The following is a 16715-nucleotide window of genomic DNA, read 5'->3' on the forward strand; positions in this document are numbered from 1 at the left end:
ATACGAAACCAAGAGGAGTTGATGCCCTTGAAGGCAGGGAGGCCCTGCAGAGAGGCCTTGACAAATCAGGGGTCTGGGCAATCACCAACCATATGAAGTTCAACAAGAGAAAGCAGTGCCATGGAAAGGGGGCCTGGGGGTCCTGGTCAATGAAAAGCTGAACCTGAGTCAGCAGTGCCCTGGCAGCCAGGAGGGCCAACCCTGTCCTGGGGGGCACCAGGGACAGCATGGCCAGCCAGGCAAGGGAGGGGAGGGGATTGTCCTGCTCTGCCCTGGGCTGGGACAGCCTCACCTCCAGTGCTGAGGGCTGGTTTGCTCGGCTGAATATGAGAAAAATACTAAGTTATTAGAGAGCATCCAAAAGAATCCAGTGAAAATAGTGAAGGGTCTTGGAGGCAAGGAGCCGTTATGAGAAGCAGCTGAGGTCACTTGTCTGTTCAGCCTGACTGAGGAGACTGACGGAGACCTCATTTTGGAAGACAACTTCCTTGTGAAGGAAGGGAGAGGGGTAGACATTCATCTCTGTGGTAACCATTGACAGGATCCAAGGGAATGGCCTGAAGCTGTGTGAGAAGAGGTTGAAGTTGGATATTAGGAAAAGTTTCTTCCCCCACAGGTTGGATGGGCACTGGACAGCTCCCCAGGGAAGTGGTCACAGCAGCAGTCTGACAGTTCCAGAAGTGTTTGGACAACACTCTCAGGCACATGGTGTGACTCTTGGGGATATCCTGTGCAGGCTCAGGAGTTGGACTCAATGATCCTTGGGTGTCCCTTCCACCTCAGCATATTATGATTGCAGACATGTTTATGCAGCTGGCAGAGAGCTTCTGCCTGAGTAAGGAGTCTTGTTTTGCTCTTGCAGCAAGGTGCAAGTGAGTAAATTTAGGAGAAAGCACTGCAAGCAATTTCACCACCTGCAAGTAAAAGCTAGTCAGCTGAGAGCCATGAGGTTAGTTGTGAATGTTTCATAGGCGGTGAAAAAAGTACCAAGCACAGTGTGAAGTGCAGCTTCAGAGACTTTTCCCTAGAATATATGGTTGTGCAGAATTCAATAAAAGTTGATGTAAACCTGGTATTTGATGTATTTACAGGCATTAAAGCTGGTTGTGTTAAATTGACACTTAAAGGAATAGCATGGATTGAAGATTTCTTTTGCTAAAGGAGTAGGAAAAAAACAGCACTTCACTTACTTTCTACACAAAGCACACCCATTTGAAAAAGAGACAGTGGGACAAATAAAAGAGCAGAAGTGTAGAAACTGTGCTTGGAACTGATTAGAATTTTCAGAGAGCTCTGCAACTATGGTCTTGTTCTGTAAGTAGGTTTGCACAAGTGCTCTAAAATAGATCACCTTAACAGCACTTGTCAGCATAGCTGCATTGGAAAAGCTTTCATTACAGAACGCATGCAAGCTCTGAGCAGACACAACTAGGGTCTGTTGCTATTATGTTACTACTGAAAGCATCCATATAGTGATACGGATCACACCCCTCACCTTTCTAATCCACAGTGTTCTGCTTGTAGAGGTAATCATTATGCCCAGAGAGCAAAATCTCTTTAGGCCCTCGATAAAATATATTCCTAATTTGGATTTTTTAAACGCTGAGAAATCTGATCCAATTAACACATTGATTGATTTTGCAAAATACTGTGCTAATTACATGCAACCAGTCATTGCTGAGTTAATTAAACATGCATCCAAAAAACCTACAGCTCTAATCTAATTAGCAATTACTACAGCTGTCATTACCTCTTTTCACCTACTTTTAAGCTGTGCAAATTCACACTAAGAATCTCATCCTGCAAACTCCTTACATGAATAGCTTTCTTTGACTGCTGTAATGCTTCAGCACAGAGAAGAAGCTTTAAAAATTGGGCTGAATATTTTGCAGTCCACAATATATCTTCTATTCAGACATCATCATGATTATATCCATCAGTTTTGTCAAAATTACAAGATTGGAAGATTTTTTAATTGACGTGATTTTACTGGGAGTGTTTGTAGATCCTACCTTCAAGTGGTTCCTGCAAATCTAAATGCATACTTGCATTTCAGAAAACAAAAAATAAAAGTGGATGAACATTCTTATATATTAAGACAGCTTTAAAACATGTGTCAAAAATTCTGTGTAAAACATCTCAGAACACAAGTTTTTTTCAGATTAAAGAAAATCATCAATAAAGAGAAAAGGTTTGTGAACTTTAATGCTGTGGGTTTCTTCCTTAGGCTTGATTAAAAATGTACACCAATTTTCACACACAATTCAGGGATTATAAAACCTTGATATCTAGTTACTTGGAATGGCATCATATATAGAATATAAACGGCCATATATAGTTTTCACATCAGTCCTTCATATAAAAGAATAGAGAGAAGACTTGCTTGAGTTTTAGTACACAATTTTTATTATTTAAAAACAGGTTTATATGTAATAAAAGGTAGCTGTATAGTAATCTTTAGTTCATTCACTGCAAGTGACCTGCAAAAGGAAACAGCTTCACATCCAGTATCAGAATATAATTCAGATGAAATTTTTAGTAAATATTCAACTTGGGCCTTGGACATCAAAGCCATGCTGCACATGTTTTCTGAAAGAATATTAAGTTATTTCTAATTCCATTGCAGTTCAAATACAAGGAATCATTTACCCCAGCCCTTAGGTCACAGAATTTGACCTTGAATAAGCTAAGTTAGTAGTGATTTCCAATACCCTAAAAAAGAGCTTGGACAGTTTAACAACTGCAGCCCAGATCTGAGAGCAGATTTCCAGAGGACTGAAAAAACTGGCATAGAAATATGCTGAACTCTTCTGCTGGAAGCTGATCTCTGTCTGGTGTGCCAGGTCTGCAAGAGAAATCCAGGGTGAAGCAGCTGGAGAGAGCCAGAAAGCCAGTAGTTCAGCTAATAATCACTATTGCTGTGTTGCCTTGCAGTAGACTCCAGTGCTTCCTAGCAGGGCTCTCTCAGCTCTTCCTGTAAAGTTGTTAAGGTATTGCTATAATGATAAAGCCCTCCTCAGATTTTCACACAAATGCCTTTTCTGCTTTAGTCTAAGAGTTGAGAACATTATTTAAATTTTATCTTAGATTCAGTGACAATGTAAAAATTCATCAGACTGGAAAATGTGCATTGTCTTTCCACAGTGAATTTAAATAATAACAACACTGTATTTATCTGTGATGTTTTCTGTAGGAGTATGACTTTTTTTTCTCTTTCTGCGGTTGAACACTTTAAGTAAAAATAAAGGTACAGAGTGAATGCAGGCATGTGGAAAAGAGAGCAAGTGGTTTCTATGGCAAAATACCCCTTGCCATTATCTATTGGTGTAAATTGTGTGGTATATTAGTTCAATGAGAACTGAACTCCAACTGAGCTCAACCAGCATGACATTAACTAGTTGCAGCTTTCTATGTACCTCATGTCCATTTATGTTTTACACTCTCCAGCCATTATCTTGCTGCAAAAGTAGACCCGTTTTTGTAGGGAATAGACTAAAATCTCGTCTTTGTTGCCAATAGAGCTATATTGGCACTCCTCACAAGGAAAGGCAAAGAAAACAAGTCAACATTCAGGTTTTGCACAGATAAATCATGTTAATTCAATCTTTGTTGACTAGCATCCAACAAACAATGATAGGAAGGGTGGAAAATTTTTAGCTTTCCCTTGTTAAAGACCTTTACATATAAACCCAGTAATTTGACCTCATTTTCCTTAACAGCTGCAAGGAAACATTTGTTACACTTTAGGTGAAGGTATTGTTGAAACAGAAATCATGTAGAAAGTCTCCATTTTTAATGTTTATTTGTACTGGAGTGATGTCAACTTGTTTTTCATTGGCAAATTCTTATGATCAAGTTAAGAAGTTCTTTGCGCAAGTTAATTGTGCTCATGTATATTTTCATAAAAATCTGACAGTAGAGTCCCAATCACAGGGTCTTTAATCTTCCGACTTTCACATTTACACTCTTCTACAATCATGATTTCTTTCACCACTGGAACAGAATCAGTGCAGTTGAGATCCAGGCGCTTCATGGAGAACTTGCTGGGCAAGCAACGTGAACAGAAGGTATAAAGATGATCTTCTGAACCAGGAACATGAAAAGAACTACATTTTCCAAAACACAGATTATTCTGCACTGTCACCTTCTCACAGTTGTTATGAGTAACACCCTGAAACAGAAAGCAGTTTAATGTTTCTGATGCAGAAATTACTCCATGGACTTTGCTAGAAGGCATGAGCAAAAAAAAAAAAAAAAAAAAAAAAAAAAGGACAAAAAAACCAAAAAAGCTACTGCACTTTTTCCTTCTCAGAACAAATAGTACAGGTTTCTAGGCAACATCTGTATGTATGTATGTCTGTGTGAAATAAATTTAGTTTTGGATGTGAAAAGACGTAGTCCTTGACAGAAAGGACAGAGAATTGGTTACATGGTTACAGAAACACTGAGAATTGATGGTGATTTACAAGGAGTACAGCACTTTTACCTATACTGTTTGCTTTTCTTAATGTTACAATGTGACAGAATGGCTTCATCTATGCATGGGACAGTTTACCAGTTCTCTGAAATTCTTAGCATAGAGTTAGACATAAGCATCGGTTTTCTAATTAATACAGAAGAAAACAATCCTTGCTTAGGTGTAAGAGAACAACCAGCTTTTCCTGTAAATACTTGTTCTGAGAGTTTCTATATGCACACGCGCACACACACACACACACACACACACGTATAGCTATACATATATGTATATATTAAAAGAGAGAGAGGTCATAATTCAGATGTACAAACAGTTGAGATATATATTTATTGAATGGATAATTACTCGTCAGTTTCCTCCCTTCTTAGACCATGTTGAATATCTGTGCATAAAAATAATAAATAACTCTATAAAAATTGAGTCTGCGGCTTTTCAGTGCTGCATTTCAACAGTTTGCCTCATCAGACTAAACTTTTTCATCAGAGTCTTTCAGCCACTTTTGATCAAGTGTTCTGAAGGCCTTTGACTAAGTTACTTAAATAACCCATGTCCCTTTAGTTGCTGATTACAAGAGACGGGGGAAAGGCATATTTGTTGATCTTGGATACTTGTTCTTACCTGGGCAAAAGGCAGGGTTCTGCAGTTTTCTTGGTGCATTTCATTGGTCTTGATTGGCAGGACAACCTCTTCAGATGCTGAATTTTTCTTTAACATGAAATGGTCCCAGAATTTCTTGGCATCTTTTCTGTAGGGAACTTCAGATTCTTTCTTGCTGGAATAATGGGATGGAGAGAGGTTTTCCACAGGAGAGGTCTCTCTGGATGCAACCCAGGTTCTTGGGTTTTGGTCTGCATGGAGTCCTGCACTGGGAAGTATGAATCTGGACATTTTTTTCTCTTCTTTCTTCTCACTTCCAGATGCTGTCTGTGGAATTGATACAAAAAAGCTTGGTACTTTGAGGGTCTCTTCAACTCCTACTGGGTTCTCACTTGTCCGCTCAGGAGAACTTTGGCTTTCAAACAGATTTTTGTTCAGATAGAGAAAGTGCTGAAATGGCGCTCTGCTTTTCCTTTGCTGTGAATTTCTCTGTAGCTCTGTGGCTCCAAGACATGAGAGCACTAACATCTGAAGCAGAAGCAGTGACATGATCCTGGGAAGGGCAACCTTGTAGAGCTGCTGCTTTTGCAATGAATGTAGTATGCTAGCTTTATACAAGAGGTTATGGCAGAGGAGAGGAGGGCTCAGGAGATACCCTGGTGGGGCTAATTGCATTCATTTACTGTAGATTACAATTATGATAGTGAAGTTTGTGCTAATGAAACTCTGCTTTCAATCTGAGTTATGTGTATTAGAAGCTCCTATCTGAAATCTAGTAACCCAGGATGTTGTGGAGGACAGGAGTCAACAGGGGGAAATGTTTGGATAAGGTGTCTAGTTTAGGCTGAGGATTTAAGTAAACATTTGAGGTTGTGTATTAGAATGTTCAGTGTGGTCTCCATTGTTTATTTTGACTTTCTATTCCATACAGCCAGAGACTGTTAAAACAGAGCGTGTTATTTCATTACGATAGGAAAAGGCAAAACAGTTGCTGAAACAGTAAGCTCAATCTGGCGACTGTGTTTTCAAAAGTTAAGTCTAACTTTGGACTTTCAGGTTTAGGATATGACCCAAAGTCTGCATGACTAACAGACTGCTGCTCAGACAGTCAGAGGAATCTGTCAGGAAGCACTAGTCCTCACTTCATCTTCCTCACAGCAGGTTTGCAGCTGCTGGAGTACAGACATGTCACTAGCACAGAGCAAAAGATCTTAAGGTGAAGAAACTCTGCTTCCTGCGTTTTCAAAGATTCTCTTACATCCTGTTCAGGCACCAAAGCCACTCCAGACATCCTGTCAAGTGATAATGATAAATGAATATTTAAATAAAATGTGTTAAAAATAGGTATTTATGATTCTAGCTATCAAAGTCTCAACAGAATTGCCTAAAGACTATTAGACATTAAAACAGAGGCATCTTTTGCATAATTACCATGTTATGCAACATGTAAGAAAAAATAATCTGCTAGAACAGCATATAGAGAAAATCTTTGGGAGAAAGAAAAGTTATTTTCAATAAACATTGCAAACAGTGATGCCAATATTAAAATACAAAAAAGAAATTCTGCTTCAGATAATTTGCCATTTATGTATGCTAATCTTCACAGCTCCTGTTTCTATGAAACTATATCAGAAGACTCTAAAGTTTGTATTATTCTTGAAAAATTGCGTGTACTAGATGTATGATGTTACTTTACTTTGATTTTCAGGGAATTAATTTCTTGCCTAGAACTGCATTTTGATTCCACACATCATATTTGTGTTTGCCAACAATTTGAACTGAAGCAGTTGATTTTTGTAGCTAAAATACCTTTTATCTATTTTATTTATGCGTATTGATAACAGTCACACAAAACTATCCAGCAATGTCTTTCAAACATGAAATTTTTGAAGCAAGATACATATTTGCAGGTCATCTAAGGATGTCTCTGATGATGCACAGGTAAAAATTAAGTCAATTGTAGAACTGGAACGATTTGGCTTCCCAGACTACCTAAGCTAAACTGGCCTGGGTGCAGTGTAACTGTTAACAAAGAATGTATAAAAATCTTAGTATTGACATATATATAGAAATGTTTTGCTGCTAATGTTACATTATAGTGCAATGGCAATGAAAAAAGCCTCTTCAAGATCAGAATCCACTCCTGTCCTGTAACATACAGCAAGAAGAGAAGCCTTTGAGACCTTCAGATGTAAATGTAAAAATTATTATTTACAGAAGGGTAGGGAAGAAGACCGAGGCAAAGTGGTGTCAGCAAGTCACTCTTGAAGCTGGTCTGCAACCCAAAGGCTGATAAAAGAGCTCTCTTCACTACTAGGTCAGGCCAGTTCTAGTTCCTGGGGTTGGGATGGTGTTACTTCATATCTGATGAGACCAAAAAGCAGCATGCCAGCTCTAGTTCTGCTAAGAAAGTCTAACACTGTTCCTTCATGCCTATAATATCTATGGCTGCTTCCCACGAGTCAAAAGTGGTAAGATATGAGACATGGTACATCTGGGCATGGTTTTCAATATCTAAGTACTACCATAATCTGTTTTGAAGTCAGCTGCCTATATAACAGTGTAGAGGCAGCAGGTCTCTCCTTAGCCTCTCTGCTTAGGCTCTCAGGAAGGCATCCCAGTTCAGACAGCAAGCTCAGATAGTCATTCTGAAGTTAAAAATAGCAAGCATTTGCAAGTCTCTTTGTGGTGACATTGACTGCATAGGCCAGTAATTGACTACTGGCATTTGACTGGGTATATAGTCATTATGTTCCAAATAGACCTCATCTCAGCTTTCTACAAAAAAAAAATGCTGTTTCTTTTCTAAAAACTTGTTTTCCTGCCTGATTGCCCTTTCATATAAGCATAACATGTTTTCACTGTTTTCTAGTTATTAAATCTTACAGCTATATGCAGCAGTGTCTTTCAAGCAGGTTTTAGTTTACCTTCATAGTAGCAATTTATTCAGGACATTCTGTTTTCACTAGAAATAGTCACTGTGAATGTTTGCCCATCCTTTTAAAATTGTCAGGTCTATAGATGATGAGTGCTATGCAAATGCAAAATGGTGTTATTCATTTGTTTCAAAGCTGGAGTTTATTCAGTCATTAATGGACATTATCTGCACTGCTAGTTGATGCCTAAAAATAATTCTTGGGCAGTGCTTGAATTACTTGCCTTCTGTTGAGCTAAATAGTCTCATCATACCATGATTGATGATAAAATCATTAAAATTGATTATATGTATACAGTCCAATTCAATATCTTGTAATTTTTGAAGCATATCTGATGTAGACAAACTTGTATCCAGATATATCTTTCACAAACCCCATATGAAGACCTCAGAACTAATGAATTATCACTATGCAGTTTATTCTCCAATAATTGTACTTATCAAAGAAGGCCATCTGTGGTCTTTGTTTTACTGAGTTTCAGGGAAGCAGATCACATACAGGCCACATGGGAAATTTTTAATTATGAAAGCAAGAGTCTCTTAACAAGGTATGAGATGAAAGAACAGGCAATAGATTTGTTTAGTTTTGTACTTCCAGCCTTAGTTACTCTACATCATGAACTCCCCTATGTTTCAAGTCCTCTGTTGCAGTTTCTTTCTCCACTCATTTATGTTTCCTTGTTAACATTTCTCTGTTTCCTTTCTGTGCTCTGGCAACAGAACTAAGAACAGCATTAAGTTTTCATACGGCAGCCAAAATGAAGGTGCTGTTACTTTAGAACATTTTTTTATGGCTTCAGTGGGACTAGTCCTTTCACATGTATTGGACCATGTTCCCCTGGCTGTAGGTACATACAGAGGACACAATGGGTGATTCTGTCTCTGAATGGTACAGGCACTATGTGCTGCCAAACTGACATTGTATCCAGTTCCAGACCCAGCCTGATGAGTTCTCCTGGGTCTGTAACTGATTGCAGCAGATTGCTAAGGCGTGGGACAGGGAGAAAGACACTGGGAAAACCTGTAGGACAGGGAAAAAGAGTTTGGGCAAAGACAATCAGTGTCAGGAAGATGCAACTTCCTAGATTGTTGTGAATAATTTGAGAGACACAGGTTATTCACTGAAAAATTTGACACCACCACCAAAATTTTTGTAATATAGTCCAAGGAAGATGCACACAAGATTTTTTTCAGTTAATACAAAAATAGATACAAACTTATCTTAAAATTTCTTCTATATGCATAAAAGGATATTCTTTTGCTCACTCTGATTATATGCAATTCTTCAGATACCAGATTCTTAATCACAGAATCACCCTTTCAGTCATTAGGGTTGAAAGGAACGTCTAAAGATCATCCAGCCCAAACCTCCTGCCAAAGCAGGGTCACCTAGAGCAGGTGACAAAAGAGTGCATCCAGGTGGATTTGGAGTGTCACCAGAGAGGGAGACTCTGCAGCCTCCCCAGGCAGCTGTTCCAGTGTTCTGCCACCCTCACTGTAAGGTTCTGCCTCATGTTGAGATAGAATGTCTTATGCTTTAGTTTATGGTCACTGTACTTAAACCAGTTTCTGGGCACCATTGAAAAGAGTCTGGCACCATCCTCCTGACACCCACCTTTGAGATATTTCTGTGTATTGGTGAGATCCCCTCTCAGTCTTCTCCAGACCAAACAGTCCCAGCTCCCAGAGTGTCTCCTCATGAGAGAGAAGCTCCAGACCCCTGATCATCCTTGTGGCTCTCCACTGGACCCTCTCCAGTAGCTCCTTGTCTCCCTTGTGCTGAGGAGCCCAGAACTGGACACAGCACTCCAGGAATGGCCTCACCAGGGCTGAGTGGAGGGGGAGGATCAGCTCCCTGACCTGCTGGCCACACTCTTGCCAATGCAGCCCAGGATGACATTGGCCCTCCTGGCCACAGGGGCACTGGTGGCTCACGGGCAGCTTGTGATGCACCAGGAGTCCCAGGTCCTTTTCCACAGAGCTGCTCTGCAGGAGGTCAGCCCCAGGCTGTGCTGGCACCTGGGGCTGTTCCTGCCCAGGTGCAGGACCTGGCACTTGCCCTTGTTGAGCCTCACCAGGTTTCTCTCTGCCCAGCCCTCCAGCTGATCAAGGTCCCATTGAATGGCAGCAGAGCTTTCAGGTGCATCAGCCACTGCCCCCAGTTTGGAGTCACCAGCAAACCTGCTAGGGTGCCTTTGATCCCTTCCTCCAGGTCATTGACAAGTAAGTTGAATAAGTTTGGTCCCAATATTGATCCCTTGGGAATATCCCTATGTGCAAGCCTCTTGCTGGACTCTGCTGCACTGATCATGACTCTCTGAGCTCTGCCTTCAGCCAGTTCCTGATCCACCTCACTGTCCATTCCTCTAACCCACGATTTCCTAAGCTTACCTATGAGGATTTTATGGAAGACAGTGTCAAAAGCCTTGCTGAAGCTCAGGTAGGCAACATCCACTGCTCTCCGCTCATCAACCATCCTGCCATGCCATCACAGAAGGCCATCACATTGCTCAAACATCATTTGCCTTTGGTGAGTCCATCTTGACTACTCCTGATGACCTTCTCTTCTTTTATGCACTGGATCACAGCTTCCAGAGTGATCTGTGCCAACACCTTTCCAGGGATGGAGGTGGGGCTGACTGGCCAGTAGCTTCTCAGGTCCTCTTTGTTTCCTTTTCTGAAGATGGAAGTGACACTGGCTTTACTCTAGTCATCAGGCAGCTCTCCTCCATTATTTTTCAAAGATGCAGAGTGGGCTTAGCAACAACATCTGCCAGCTCCCTCAGCACTGTGTGTGCAACCCATCTGGCCCATGGATTTGTGGTTTTGTCTGCCTAGCCAATCTCTAAACAAACCTTCAGTGGCCAAGGGCAAGTATTCTTTTCTCCAACCTTCCTCTCTTGCCTCCAGGGTCTGGGATTCCTGAAGGATGGCCACAGCAGTGAAGTCTGAGGCAAAAAAGGAATTCAATTACTCTGCCTTCTCTATATCTTCTATCACCAGAATGCCCGCAATACTCCTATAGGTCTCCCATATAGCCTCTCCCTTTTCCCATGTTCCATAAATTTCCTGTTTGAGATTTGCTAGAAGCTTTCTGCTCATCCCTGTAGGTCACCTGCCACCATTGTTTGATTTCTTGCTCATGGGAATCCATTTGTCTTGAGCTGGGAGGAATGCTGAATACTGACCAGCTATCCTGGACTCCCTTGTACCTCTAAACCATGAGATTCCTCCTATTAGATCCTGTTGATCAGGACTACTTCTGATTGAAAAAAAAAGACATTACCTCTATGCAAAAAAAAAAAAAAAGTCTTGGGAACAAGAGCTATTTTGTTCATATAATTTAAGTGTACTGACACTGAGAACAGTATTTAAGTAACACAGAGTTGTCCATACTACAGTTAGCATAGCTTCTTAAAGGGCAACGAGGGAGGAGAACTTCCTCTGAAGAAGACTGAGGTTTCTGAGGGACAAGGACTTTTTTCACATCCTTATTTAAATCAAGAATCATATTTAAATAATTTTTATAGACTGGCAGTCTTGCTTGAATTTATTCTTCTTCTTGTATATCTGCTTGCAGACCTATACCTTTTCTTAGATTTATTTCTCAAAATAAGCAGCATTTTGTCTTTTATGTGGGGTTAACTTATGGTACAAATGTCCTTATAGCATTCACTCAATAATTGGCCCAAGCAGAAGAAAAAACTGATCAGAAGCTGATCAGAGTAAACAGTAGCTATGTTATGCTTAACTATTAGGGCATTTATATTATAAATTTATATTATTTATATATATAATATAATATATATAATATAAAAATATAATTAATTTATGTCTATATATGATATATAAAATATAAATAAATATAAATATAAATAAATATAAATAATAAAATCTTATATGATGTATAAATATCTATAATTATATATTTTTATTATACATTTATATTATTTCTATTAATAACTGAAGTCATTATCACTAGAAAGTACGTTTTTGTGCAATTTTGAAATTAAGAAATTCATATTCAATAAAGTATGTTTTTGGGTTTTTATTAACACACATTACAGAGTTAAACATGACAATACATATAGTGTTTTGAATAGAAAAATTACCATAGCACCAATCTTGTGATGTAAATAATGCAGAATCACCAGTAGTCACTGAATCTTATGCATAAATCTCTCAAAGTTATTTTGATAATTTGAGTGAATAAAGGCTTGAAGTATCCATATGTAGGAAGAAGATCTGGAAAACTTTTCTGATATTTTTCATACTAAATACTTGATATATATATAAAGTTAGTAAAAACTCAAGTTTTTTAGAATACTTTGGTTCAGAGCAAGTGCTCCTGTGACCTGTTGCCTATCCATTTTTTCCACAATCATTGGTTTTGAGTTAACTACCTCCCTGTAAAATTTGTTTGAAATATTGACATATTTAAAAGATATTTGGCAGGGAGTGAAAGTAGTTAAAAGTGACAAGCACACACAGTGCTCACACAGCCCATCCCTGTATATAAATCTAATATAACTGCTAGATTCTTTTCACTTAGCATCTTGGTTCTGTTGCTCTTGGGTATGTATTTATGGATAGCTCTGGTGAAATAAATCCTTTGTTTATCCAGAAAGTGTGGCATCCATATGTGAACACCAGAATTTCATGCTCCTTTTTCTTATTTTCAGCCTTTTGAAATACTCCTCATATCACTCCTCATAGTGCTGATCCCCTAAATACTGATTTTTCCTGGAGTTTACTCAGCATCTAATTCAAAAATGCTGAAGATTAAAAAAATCCCCAAAGCTTCTCAGAACTGTAGGCCCATCCATTTCTAAACTTCTTAGAAGCCATAATTTCCTATGTCAACAGAAAAAAAAATATTTGTGCCTTCCCGGATTTGAGTGTGTTTTGTTCTTTGAACTCTAGTATCTAACAATGACAATAAAAGAAGTAAAGATCTGTGAAAAAATACCTATTTAAGGACAGGAAAAATGAAATTTATTAATTAAATGTTTGGAGCAGTTAATTGCATTGGAAAAAAAATCAGCTGCCCTCTCAGGGCAGAAATATACTTACTCTGCAATATAAGAATTTTAGTTTCATTAGTGTATTGTTTCAGACAAAACTAAGCCAGTAAACTCATGCAGTTTGCACAACTAAAAATCTGTTGTGTAGTAAAATCTTCATACGCAGAAGTCACTATAAAGTAGTTCAAATGAAGTACAGAAAACAGAAAACTTCCCCTACTCTCAAAAGCAAACCTGAGGTCACTGTTGTGTCAGATGGCATGGGTCATTTATTAGTTACTGATCAAGTAACAAGCACCTTTGTCAAAATCCCCACTCTGTTGATATCATTAATTTATTAAATAATTGGGAGAGGTATTTGAATAATCTCAATAGGTTTTATCAAATTAGCACCAATAAATTCTACATCTTTTATTTTAAAAAGGCCCTAAAAAATAAAAGTTTATGTTAGTCAATTTTCCCTGGAATTCCAGAATACACCACTAAAAGATACTGAGAGTGCTTTTTTAGATGCTTTGTTTTTTTCTGCAATGAAAAATTTCAGGAGTAAAATCAGGTCTAAAACCAGATATTCAGGAGTACTTGGTTTGGAGACAAGTAGCATATCTATGTTGACTTAGAAAACTCCTTAAACAAAAGAGTTTCTGTCTAGCAAAAGTGTCTAAAAACTCCTCATAATTATTACCTTAAAAAAATTTTAAAATAATTTAAAAAACAAAAAAAGAAAAATTAAAAAAAAAATTTAAAATCCTGGAAATATTTTTGTCTGCATCTGTTGATAGCAAGAGAAAAGGTGAGGAGTTTCCGTCCCCAGTATGTTTTTTCTCTGATTCTGCAATGCACCCGTATTTATTGGCAGCAGTATTTTCAGGGAGGCTCTTTCCTGTATACAAAGACTGTTCAGCTGCTCACGTGTTGATATAACTTGTTACAGGCAAGGAGGAAGGATGAGTAACCCATGCATGACAAAGGCAAAGAGGAGGAAGATATAACCCCTGAAAGTGTCCTTTAGCTCAGAGAGCAGAGGTGATTCTACTCTGTCTGTCTCTTGCAGGACTGAGAAATTGCTATGAGCAGCGCAAGAAGGAGGTTTTGCAGCTCTGTTGCAAAACTGATCCAGAGGCTGGCTGAACAGATGAGCAAGGGGGATCAACTGCCAGCAGCAGGCAGGCAGATGGGAAGGATGAGGGTTCATAGGTGCAGGGCAAATTCACCCTACTCACTTCCAAACCAGCTGCCACACACTGGCTCCTATTAAGAGGAGATTTAATATTTGTTTTTTAGGAAGCCTATGCTTGGATCCTCATTTCATTTTTGTTTGGGTTTTTCATTGTTTTTGTTTGTTTGTTTTGATTTGTTTTTGTTGTTTTGATTTGGTTTGGTTTGGGTTTTTTATTTGTTTGGTTGGTTTTTTTTGGGTTGGTTGGTTAGTTGGTTGGGTTTTTTTTTTGTAATTTTAAGGCTGGCAGTAAAAATTTCAAAAAGCAAGCTTTTGACGGGTAAAATATAAATCTACTATATTGTTACAAAATGGTTATAGTGCAACCGTATTTTTCTAAAATAATAAGTTCTGGCCAGCTGGTTTTTTTCCTATTAATTGCTGAGTTTTAAGCCATTCTTACAAATAAATCTGGATTTTTAAAAATTATTTTTAAAAGCCTCAAAATCCCTAATAAGGACTTAGATTAATACTTTTCAAAAGCCATAGCTGCTTTACTATGAAATATGTCTCATGATTACATTGGTTTATACACACATATAAATCCTATTGATGTCCATGTATCAGTGAATATCCCCAAATAATATCCTAGGATTAAGTTGTGGGTTGTTTTTTTTTTTTAATAAATCATCATTTGCTGTAAGATTTGATTTAGAGATGTCCCATTATTTAATTACACTAAAAATTACAACACCATCCTGCAGTTCCAGGAAAAAAAAATGAAAATTTTTGCTTAGGAATGTGAAACAGATGCAACTCGGTGTGGGCAGATCCATTAGGTTCTGAAGCTGGCCTGGGGAAGTAGAAGAAATACAAGGCCTTGCTCCTGTTAGTACTCTGTCATCAGGCAGTGTCCAGCCATTGGTACTTTTGTAAGATGTACTTGGGTATCCACCAAGCAAACTCCAGTACTTACATGACATCACTCACATCATCACCCAAAAGATCTGGTTTTAGGCAACTGTCTACCCTTATTTCCAGCCCCAGCAGCATTCCTCTTTGTGTGACTGCAGAGTAAAACTGCAGTTCACAACTCTTCCTTTAAGAGGCAAGCAAATCAATTGACATGGTACTTTCTTCAAAGAAAAAGTACTTTTGCACAGAAGTGTGATGAAAGCCTTGAGACCCAGCTCTTTGGTATAAAAATACTCATAGGTAAGTGGCAGATCAAAGTCTTTGGGGAGATTTCAAAACCTTAACCTGGGCTTAGTTTTTGCATCTGATCTCTATACCTTCGTTAGTTGCCACTGCATCTGCACCTCTGGCAGCATATAAAATAAGCCCTGCTGATGATTAGAATGGTTTTCTAACACAGCTAACATACTGAAATAGCATGAATGTCCATATTCTTTCAGAGGCATCCTCCATCCATTACAACTTTCTTGAACATATATAGCTGTTTGGTTTGACCTTCTTGCAGTCAGTTGCTTGCCATTTTCCTCGCTTCTGAACAAATACACAATTTCTTCCTCTCACTGAAAAGTGGTAGGAGCCTCTTCTCCAGTTTATGTAGGTTACAGGCTCTCCTCCATTCCACTCCCAGTGTCCAGGATTGACTTGGTCATTCAAACCTGTGTGAAATCAGTAAGACAAATCAGTGGTGTTTATTGTCACTGGAGCCAGATGCCAAGAGAGTTATGCTGTTCTATAAGTTGTTCTTTATTAAAAAATGCATACAGTTGCATGCTGAGAGAAAACATCTGATAGAACACAAGCAAAACACAATTTATGATTTAATTAGTTCACTTGAATCACAGTTAGTGCCATATGAATAAAGGAAAGCGCGCTTCTCTGCAATAGTGCGTCTCTAAAATGTTTTTTTCTTCTTTCATCTATTGCATGTCTATGACCTCATAGGCTTCTCTTTCGATACTTGAAATAGCCAGGAGTCTGGGCAGCATCAGATGCCTTCAGATTTCTTCTGAATATAAAATTCTGCAGATCTTTATGGACATGATTTACACTGTTGAAATTAACACTTGTAAAACTAGTTTGTGTTAATTAGTACAATAGAAAACATATCTTTTCCCCTAGCCTCTAAGACCAATAGGCATGGCATAATTTCAGACATGACTTGTCTTCTTGTGAGAGACCATAATTGGCATAACAATCTTGTACTCTTTATCTTTGTCAAATAAATTTACTTCTTTCAAGTTAGCAGAATTATGATACCATTAAACATGATCCAAAACTAACTGTATTTTTCTAAGTTAATTTAGTATACCTAGTAGGTCCATCTCAGCAAATTACTAAGAGCTGATAATCACAGTCCAGAATCAGGGAGAAAGAACAACATTGAGGACAGTGTAGCAGAAACAAGGTTAGAAAAAAGCAGTACCACTAGTATATGAGCTAAAGCAGTCGTTCACAGAAAGGATGTACTAAGACCCATCCAAATTCTTTCAATTTCTCATTAAATATTAAGTGCCTAATAAGAAATAGCTAAATCTGAAATGATATGAT

General features: G+C 38.4%; 2 protein-coding genes across 3 annotated transcripts in view; both read right to left on the reverse strand.

Moving 5' to 3' along the window:
* Positions 1 to 3877: 3877 nt before the first annotated feature.
* CER1 (cerberus 1, DAN family BMP antagonist) lies at positions 3878 to 5623 on the reverse strand. The gene is made up of 2 exons (XM_063181041.1): positions 5096 to 5623; positions 3878 to 4171 (listed from the first exon to the last, which is right to left on the reverse strand). The coding sequence occupies exons 1-2, from the start codon at positions 5621 to 5623 to the stop codon at positions 3878 to 3880; spliced, it is 822 nt and encodes a 273-aa protein (XP_063037111.1).
* Positions 5624 to 12042: 6419 nt separating this feature from the next.
* The window catches only part of FREM1 (FRAS1 related extracellular matrix 1), a 64754-nt gene continuing 60081 nt past the window's right edge, over positions 12043 to 16715 (reverse strand). For both annotated transcript variants that reach the window (XM_063180420.1, XM_063180423.1), the window contains one exon: positions 12043 to 15823. In XM_063180420.1, the coding sequence (XP_063036490.1) occupies positions 15624 to 15823 (200 nt within the window). In that variant the 3' untranslated portion in view covers positions 12043 to 15623. The remainder of the gene's footprint in view (positions 15824 to 16715) is intronic.

Source organism: Melospiza melodia, chromosome Z (genome assembly GCF_035770615.1).
Source record: "Melospiza melodia melodia isolate bMelMel2 chromosome Z, bMelMel2.pri, whole genome shotgun sequence".
Taxonomy (NCBI): domain Eukaryota; kingdom Metazoa; phylum Chordata; class Aves; order Passeriformes; family Passerellidae; genus Melospiza; species Melospiza melodia.